General features: G+C 36.7%; 1 protein-coding gene across 1 annotated transcript in view; it reads left to right on the top strand.

Moving 5' to 3' along the window:
• The window catches only part of PIBF1 (progesterone immunomodulatory binding factor 1), a 119,596-nt gene that overhangs the window by 15,690 nt on the left and 94,122 nt on the right, over nt 1-9,784 (top strand). The window contains exons 5-7 of the mRNA XM_009700467.1: nt 2,892-3,025; nt 5,065-5,173; nt 9,234-9,415. Of these exons, the coding sequence (XP_009698769.1) occupies nt 2,892-3,025; nt 5,065-5,173; nt 9,234-9,415 (425 nt within the window). The remainder of the gene's footprint in view (nt 1-2,891; nt 3,026-5,064; nt 5,174-9,233; nt 9,416-9,784) is intronic.

Below are 9,784 nucleotides of genomic sequence, written 5' to 3' on the forward strand. Positions count from 1 at the left end.
CAAAGCTGTTCATCAAGACTTCCAAGCTATCTCTTGAAAATAAATTGAAAGATAAAGCTGTTCCATTGCAGAGATCTTAAAATCAGTTCAGGGTATATAGACATTGTTATAAACTAAATTAACTTCATCACATGCAAAGCAAGGCTTATTCTTCCTAAGCACAGGCAGCTTGATTTTATGGCTCTAAGTTGTATTGTTATAGAAGTCCAGAAGCTTGTGTATCTGCTGTCTGCAGATATGCACACCATATAGGGGTTTTTGTGTGTTAGGCTACAGACTGTTTATTAGCTTGCCTTGTCGCATTTCTTCTTGTGATTAAAATACAGCTTTGACACCTAAAAGATTAGGTAGTTGGAAAACAGTGACCTATGTAGTAGAATTAGTATTTCTTCAAGAATTATAGTAAATCTTTAAAAAAAACCAGACAAAACAAAATAACCCCCTTTACTTTAACTATCTGTTTAACAGTTTGATACTTTAGCTATGTCTTAGTATCGCTTTTCAAAAGTAGAATTTAACTTCCTTCCCCTTCCCTGGAGTTACTATATTGTTACATGACATTAACAACTGATTTGTTAAATAAAATTAAAAACCTAGTTTAGGTCTCAGGCATTAGAAGGAACTAATTTTGTAGGTATTTAACTGTTCTGTTAATCAGTGCTTTAGAGCTGTTCATGACAAATTTGTCCAGAGGTTAACCAATCTAATTTTATACTTTTGATAGTTGTCTTCTCTCTGCTAAATGTGTAATACTGTAGGAGCTTCGGTAGCCCACTCTATGAAGGTTGTATGAATTCCAGTGTGGTATTAGCAGCAGAATGGCACAGGATATCCAGAGTAATTGTATCCAAACTTAATCTTTCAGTTTGCACTTAACTTTTTAAGTGCCCTTACCACCATTTCCTATTGCAAGATGAGTCATGTTTGCACTGTATAACAGGGTTCTTGCACCTGTGTGTTACATATTTGAAACTCTAGCTAGCTTGTAGACAACACCTTTAAAAACATCTGACAGAGGCTTTACCATTATGCTAATGCCATCTTTATAAATTATGGCATGTTAATTGGTTTAAGAATAAAGTATCCTATAGTGTTAAATTGCTTAATATATATTCGTTAATTAAGGTAACCATAAAAATAAGCCATATATATGACTATGTTAGGATAAATAACGATTGTGTCTTTAGATGACATGTTCTTAATGATATACCATCTGAAATCCTCATGAAAACTTTCTCAGTGTTGTGATTTTGTGATTGTGATCTAATGTGATTTTAGTGAAAGTGAAAATTACTAGATTTGTGAAATATAAAACAAAAAAAAATATTTATCAACAGAATAGTTACAGTATGTTTAGTAGCTCAGGGAGCTTTTTTGTAGTGTCTTACAAGTATTTAGGTGTGTTTTTTCAAGAAAGTATTGTCAGTCTTTCAGTTTATGGTGCCTGTGAATTTGATCAGAATGTTCTTTGTGTCTTTCCATCCCTATCCTAGAGTATTATCCTTGTGTTCTTTCCTCCTAGGAAGCTGTATTTATGAGTCATCCACTCCATATATGCTGTTGTCCTAAACCTTTCTTGTCTATTAAAAACTAGCTAGACACAATTACTATAATCTCTTAGAACTCTATAAAGCATAGCTTTCAGTTTATTTTGAAAAATTATGCACTCATACACTGTCCCTCACTGCAAAATAAACTTAATTTGTAGTGGATAAATGGTTAGTTCAGTAATCACAACTTAAGGCAGTCATTTGGTTTTGTGTTCACCTTCAGTGAATAATATTGTGGTGTCTACTTGGTATAATCAGATGGAGTTATTGTTTACCAAGCATCCATTACCGAGCTTGCCATGTATCAACCATAGCAGAAAAAACGCAGAACTCAGCAGTATTCTGAGAAATAGAATACAGAAAAAATCTAGATGCTGAAGCGGTATTCTCAAATTTTTAACAAGCAAGTCTCTTTGCTGTCCATCAGTTTTCCCTAGTGTAGGTGGATGAGCATTTTTTTTCAGTTGTTTTGTGAAGAAATTACTAAGTAGTACAGCATTTAGGACAAGCAAGTAAGCTAAGTTTGTGAAAATACCTCCTTTGTAGAAAAATCTGAGAAGTGGAGTCTAGATTGGGGATTAAGGTACAAAAGTCTGCTATTCCCGTGGGGGGTGGGATGGAAGAGTATGATGATTAAGGAAATGTGTTTATCTTCAAAAGGAATAGCCACTGTTTTAAAAAACAAACACTTTCTATGTGTTCTCTTGCTTTGGTCACTTTTGTATAGTTCCCATAGTAGTTTGTCAAAGTGTATGAGGAGGAAGAAGAAGGGAAAATGGAAATAAGCATGTTTGGGGTTTTTTTGTTTGTTTTGTTTTGGTTTTTTTTTACTTCCTCTGCCAAAGCTTTGCATGATATGCTTCAGCAAACATAACTTACTAGATGCAATTTGGGAGTAACTGGCTGAAGTTTTTCATATGACAGAAGTTGCCAAACTTTCTGAACTACCAATCCTCTTTCCTTTTTTCAAATGGACCAGCAAGGATCTTCACAAGGAAACTTGTTTGAAAATGTAAAGCTAGTGTGACTTTTGTGCTCCTGCTATAGGTTTGTAGACCACTGGCTGTATATATGAGGGTTACCGGTCTTGGAAGTTGTGCTAATGGATAAATGTGTTAGAAAAAATAGATACATTAATCAACTATTTAGAATAAGATAAAAGTAAGTTGAGCATCAGTATAGCTGGTTACTTTGTGATGCACGCTAGTTTTCCAAATACTGAGACAAATGAAAATACTACCACTTGAATATTCTTAAGAAGTCTTCACAAAACTTAGTCGGTGATTGCTTTAAGTAAATATCAGTGTAGCTGTGATCATTTCAAAATGTCATATCTTCTAGAGCTATGAAGATGAGAGAAGGAATCGGTCAGAGCTTGAGGTTAGATGCCAGCGTTTGACACTGGAACTGGCTGATACCAAGCAGATGATTCAGCGAGGTGATTACAGACAAGAGAACTATGATAAAGTAAAATGGTAGGTATCTCTATAATTCAAGTGTTCTACTAACATATAAATGTTAATAGAGATGAACCTTAGCCTTGATTGACTATAGAGTTTTTAATTTGATTTTTGGCTTATACATACCACAGATATTTTTCCTTACCTCAATCCACTAACGGTTCAATTATCTCCTGTAGTATATTGCAGTCATAAGATGAACAACATTTTGAAATCTGATGTGTTATCTTCCTAAAAGTTTGTATTTAGGGATTTACTATGTTTTCAGGAAAGCCTACCAGTCTCACTGCAACTAAAGTAGTGGGAGCTGTTGATGCCAACCATCTTAGAACAAGTACTCTTTTTTTTTTCTAGTTTAAAAGCAATGTTCTAACAAAAGGCCCTGTGCTCTACTGTGTGGTGCCTACAGAGTGAATTAAGAGGCTACGACCTTGGGAATTGATATTTACAACTTGAGATATCCTTGTAACCATAAATTTGAAAAGGCTGTTATGAGAAATCTTTGTCAGAGAATCTTAGGATTACCTTAGTGAATTGGTTTGACTGCAGGAAGTTCCAGTGTCTCTCTTCATTTTTAAAATACAGATTTTACAGTTCTAGCCTATGCTTTGAATGCCCATCTTCTAAACAACAATTGCAAAATAGTGAAAATGGTCATCTTATAAATACACACAGAGACGTATACTTCTCAGTCCAGCTTCCAAATGGCTTATTCAGTGTGCTTGCAAGTACAAGAAATCTGGCCTTTGGCACATTTGTTGGGGAATGGATTAAAAAATGGGGATTATGAATAGAAAACACCTTGTCAGCTCCCTAGTTGTTCATACTGAATGAACTCAGGCACAGTTACTGACACAAATGACTTTGCCGCCAAGTCATTTGAAGGATAGCCTGTCTTCTGCATAACTGTTCACACCTATATGTTCTAAAACAACCTTGGAATCTTCCTGGAAGCTTGCTGCAAATAGGATGGATTGATGCTATGGTTTGCTTCCCATGTGCGACTGCATCTTAGTAAGTGGATTGTAATAACATTCATGTGAATGGCCCCAGTGTTTAACAGTGTACATTTAAAATAGTCTTGAGTTGAAAAAGGCATGAATGAACGTGCCAAAACTATGTTTGAGAGAGTAGGTTGTATTCATCTGGATAGGCACAGATGAAGGGGAGGTGAGAGCACTGTTGGCGTGACTGCATGAAGATATTTGGGAGCATTGCAGGAGTTAATCACTTCCAGGCTTGTTTCTGCCTTTGAAAATGCTATGTCAAATCTTCTAGTTCTGGTATACTACAAGTTATCTCAGTTTTAAAGCTATGCTATGCTTCATATAAAACTGGTTAGCTTTTTTCCAAACTGCAAGCTCATACTGGCTCATTCATTTCACTGTTCTGACAGGGTCAGATAGAGTGGAGACGTAGAGCTGCCTCTTTGTGCATATGGAAAGCATTCTTATTCAGTTCACCAACATAATTTTTGCAGCTGTGTCATGTATATTTTAAACATGAGAAGAGTAGTATAACTCCCTCTGGTATCAAGGGACTGTATACAAAGGAGAGTAGCAACTGAGAACAAGTATACATTGCTTTCTGTTTGATTAGGAAGATAGGAATGAAGTTGCTTTACTTTTTCATTAGACTTCAATGTCTGAAAGAAATTCAAGAGAATGTCATGGGAAATAGCATCGAAACCTTGATAAATCTAAAAGGGTGGACAAGGGTACTTACAGTTCATTACTAAGAGGAGAAATGTATAGCCCAAAGTTACACTAAAGAAGAGTAGTCAGAAATAATTTAGGATGGGAATTCAGAATTATTGTATTATAATTTAGGATTATTTTTTAAATACTTGGAAATGAAGAAAATTCTTTCATATAGTAAGATACTGTTGCAGGTGTTAATAGCTAGAAAAGGTAGAATTATCACTAATTGCCCTATGAGTGGCTAGTTGGAAGAAGTCAGTGTCATGAACTGAAAGAACGCTGAGAAATTACAAATGCACAGGAACCTTGTTCGTTACACTTTATTCATCTAATAGTTTCACTTTATTTTAACAGTGAACGTGATGTATTTGAGCATGAATTGTCAGAACTCAGAAGAAAATATGAAATATTACAGGTCTCACAAAAAGCACAAGCTACAGAAAGAAATGACTTATCAAAAGAGGTAAATGTAAAGTTCTTATTTCAGTAATTGTCTATTTCTTCACCTTGGGAATTTGATTCTTTGTGTAATCAAATCTGCCAGGATCACCTGTAGGATCATGGTATAATTTAGATTAGAGTGGTCCTCAGGAGACCAGCCCATCCAACCCTCCCATGCAGTGCAGAGCCAGCTTAGGTCAGGTTGCTTAGGGCTTTGTCAAGTTTTCAGTATCTCCAAGGATGGAGATTCCACAGCCTTTCTGGACAATCTGTTCCACTGTTTGTCCACCCTCTTTGTGAAAAAGTTTTTGTAAAATGTAATCAGAGTTGTTGCAGCTTTTTTCTGTTGCCTCTTGTCCTGTCACTATGCACTTCCAAGAGTCTAGCTCTTTCTATGTGTTCCAATTGGATAGGTGAAGATAACAATAAGATTTTTCCCCACCCAGATTTCTCTTCTGAAGGCTGAAAAAAAGCCCAATTTCTCTCAACCCCTTGTACATCATGTGCTGCAGTCCATTACCATCTTGGTAGAGTTCATCTGGTCCTGCTCCAGTATGTTAATGTATGTCTTTATGAGGAACTAGGAATGGGACATGGCACACCAAATACAGGCTCACAAGTACTGAACACAGGATAATAATACTTTTCTTCAACCTATTGTCTGCATTATTGCTACTACAACCTAGTAGGCACTTGGCTTTCTTTGCTGTTAGGGCACACTTCTGGCTCATGTTTAGTTTGTTGACCTGATATTTGTCTATCCAATCCATATTTTGCCAATTTTCCCATAGAGACATTATGGGAGATGGCTGAAAGCCATGCAGAAGTCCAAGTAAATGATATGGACAGCTGTCTGCCCATCCATACAGCCAACTTTCTTATTGGGTTTGCTAGGTACAACTTGACCTTAGTAAATCCATGCTAGTTGTTTCCAGTCACCTTTACTTCCATATGCATGGATATTGCTTCCAGGAGGATTTGCTTCATAATCTTTGCAGGGACTGAGATTAGATTTATCAACTAAGATTAGATTTATCTAGGCATCAATAGAATACATAGCTTTTTCTTCTTTGTGACAGTCTAGTAAAATAATGCTTCAGTTGCCTGAAGTTCCCTTCAATTTGCCTTTACAGAAGTTAGTTCAGTGTTGGGAATAGAGGGGCTGCTGTTCTGTACCTCTTCATTCTGTGATACTGCATATTGACAAGAGGATTTGCAGTGCTGCTTCCCTTTTGGGCAGGACTATGTACTAGAGCGTACTAGAGCGATGGACTGTTTCTCTCTAACATGTCTCCATTCGTCTTTGAAAGTCCTTCTGGGAAAATGAATAAATGCCTCTTCAGGCACAGAGGGGTTCTCATCTTTGTTAGGGTTCCAATGAGTTCTGATCCAGTTGGGTCAGTCACTTCACTCAGATCTCAGTCCTTGCCATTCTGGTAGCACTAGTATTGCACAGGGGACTGTGTTTCTGCTGCTCCAAAGACATTGTCAGAGCCAGAGGCCTGTCAGGTCAAGAGAAATGTCGCTTGCTGCTTCTCTATTCAGTAATTCATTCATCCAAGAGTCATGAATTATGTTCAGTGATGGCTCCCTTACTGGGCATGTATGATAACTTTTGGGTCAAGAGACTCAGAAAAGCATATGTAGAGAATGTTTCCAAGTCCACTGCCTTGATCTATAGGACTTTTGATGATTTATACTGGTACAATCTTCCATTGCTCGGTATCCGTTTTCACTATTTCTGCATCTAAATTGTTCATAGGGAGGATTACTTCACTGAACCTCCAGGATTAATTATTCACCTTAAGAAAGCTAGTTGGGATAGAATCATCCAAAACTGTTGGGATTACTAAGGGACTTTTCCCTTCATCTGATGTAGGTGTAACTTTGCAACAGCTTTTCAGGAGGGAGAAGAGGCTTTTACTGAATCTCAAGAAAGAAACTTTTTCAATTTGTATCATCATTGACTAATTATCATGTGGTTTGTAGCTCAGTGCAACTTTGATGCAAAAATAAGACTATTTTTTAAGCTGTGTTTCTGTATAGAAATCTTTCCAGGAAACACACCAAGGAATAGAGAAATAATTGATTGGCTGTCCTGAATTAATTTGTGAATTTATTTTTTAATGTGACATGAAAGGAGCACTGCATGAGAAGGTTGTTCTTGACTTCTGTACTGGTCCAGGCAAGAATCAGATGGAGGGTCTTTGTGTGTTAACACTTTGGCAGCTGAGTAAATGAGACCAATTGTGCATGAAAGAATTCAGGGGAGATTGTGTTCCTTAGTGTCTCTGTATAACAGTGTTACAGATAAAATAGTGGCTATAACTACCACTTTAAAGATAGTATTCCTCTCCCTGATTTTTACAGGTAGCTGTAGAGATTCTCTGAAACATTAGGGAAGAAACAGAGTTTCTGTTAGAAAATATATTTTATATTCTCCTCTTTTATGTCAGTCTGAAGGCTTTGTTAGGCTGTTTATTCATCAGTGTTCTGGCATTGTAAGAGGACATCAAAATGCAGGTTTATTCTTAGCATAGAACAATGGTCAAAAAAATATTGTCATGTACATCAAGTTTGTGTGTATGCATCAAGTACTGCAGCGTAGCACCAACAATAACTTTTTTTCATTAACTTTATACTAAATTAATTTGAGAGGGAATAAAAGTAGTACTACCTTAAGCCAAAATACCACTTCAAACTATGTAATTACTTGAATCTCCTGGAAGGTCTGTGGTGGTTTTTGTGTATGCTGATACAGTACCACAAGTTCTGGATTGGAAGAGCATACAGTTGTAAGTGTTTACACAGTATTTATTCCAGGGGAGAGGAGCTGGAGGGGTAGTAACTCCTAGGTTTCTTTCTTCATGTAGTAATCCACATTAATGTTCACTGTGGGTATACATATAACCTGTTATTTGGAGAGAGAGAGAGGACAGTTGTGGGTTTTTTCTTAAATAAAACAAAGTGTAGGACAGGCATTTATACCTTGGCATCTGTGGTGCTAGGCAAGTGGAAGGATGGAGAGAAGCATGCCTCTAAGAGCATATTTTTTGTACCAATTTTCAGCTGTTTAACTAGTTGCTTCATGTTTTTTAGTTGAGCATCTCCCTTAAGTAACCTTTAGTCCTTTTATGACTCAGGAAGGGTGAATTCTATCTAAAACATGTACATGATGTCTTTATAGCTTTGGGTGACATACTTGTGATAAGTTATTAGTCATTCTTTGAACTTGGGATGTGATATCCTCAGGAACTTAAACAGCAAAATTATTTAAGGTGATAAAACTGCGTTTTGCTACCATGAGTAAGGAGTTGGGCCACTCTGCAGCATTGCCGTTATGCTCTGTGTCTGTTCTCTGACAGTGTTCACCTCGAATACATGGAGACTACTCTCTCCCACAGCACTTTCTTCTTGGACTAGTAGAGGTGACTGATCTGGTGATTGGGAATGCTGTTACAGAGACTCACAACATACTCACATGTCTGTTGGCATCAGTTTAGCCTTTTCTGTAGCAACACCATGCTAAATGAAAGTCAAAACAAGGCATGCATAACCCTCTTTGCCCTTGGTGCTGGCCTGGAACATTACCTTGTCCACAACAATCATGATATACTTCAGGCCCAGAACTAGCAATTTTACCATCTCTTTACAGAGCAATAATCACTCTGGTGCCCTTAAACTTTTCACTTCTGTTTCTGAGAATGTTGTAGGCAGTATGATGACAGATTGGCACCGAGACTCAACGTCAGTATTTCTGATGTAGTACTATTCAGTACTATTGCTATTCAATACTTCAGTACTATTTAGATACTGAGGTAGATTAAGGGACACTCTACCTCTTTCTTAGGTGCCAACTACCAGAAATAAATAATGAAAATGCATAAAATTGTAATTTTATTAAACTTTTTTCGGCATAAACCTTCACCAACTTACTCACTTTAAACATAAGTGTAACTAGAGTTTTTTTGTTCAGGTGATTTCACAGAAGAGAGTTAAAATGAAATCGCAAATATGTGTACATAAGTTAAATGCTTATCTTGAAGTTCATGTTAAAGTGTTCTTTTTAATGCCTTTTATAGCTGGCAACCATACAACAATCGCTCAACTTGTTGCAAAAAGATAAAGATTATCTTAATCGCCAGAACATGGAGCTTAGTGTTCGCTGTGCACATGAAGAAGATCGTCTTGAAAGACTTCAGATTCAGCTAGAGGATGCTAAAAAAGCTAGGGAAGAAATGTATGAAAAATATGTGGCATCCAGGTAAGTTATTGTGTGTTCACTTCTGTCAGTAGACAAGTTACTTAACTGTTTTCCCTTGTTTCTTGCACAAATCTTGTTGAATTAAAAATAATTTTAACTTTCAGAAAGCTGTTCCGTATTTCTGTAATTAGAAACAGAACACTTTTGTTGAGTCTTAATGTATATCAGGAAATTTTTTTTAAGCCTTTGATATAAGACCGTAGTAGTGAAGATGTCAGCATTGAAAGTTTATGGCAACTGTTCTTTTAGGTGTATATAGAAATTTATGGAGGTAACTGTAAGTAATTACAAGAGAGAGAAAAACTCTTTAAAGTGTGTGTGTTACGTATCTTACACTCCCCCCCCCCCCCCACACATCTTTTTGAAAAA

The sequence above is a fragment of the Cariama cristata genome, unplaced genomic scaffold (assembly GCF_000690535.1).
Source record: "Cariama cristata isolate BGI_N322 unplaced genomic scaffold, ASM69053v1 scaffold20075, whole genome shotgun sequence".
In the NCBI taxonomy this organism is placed as follows: domain Eukaryota; kingdom Metazoa; phylum Chordata; class Aves; order Cariamiformes; family Cariamidae; genus Cariama; species Cariama cristata.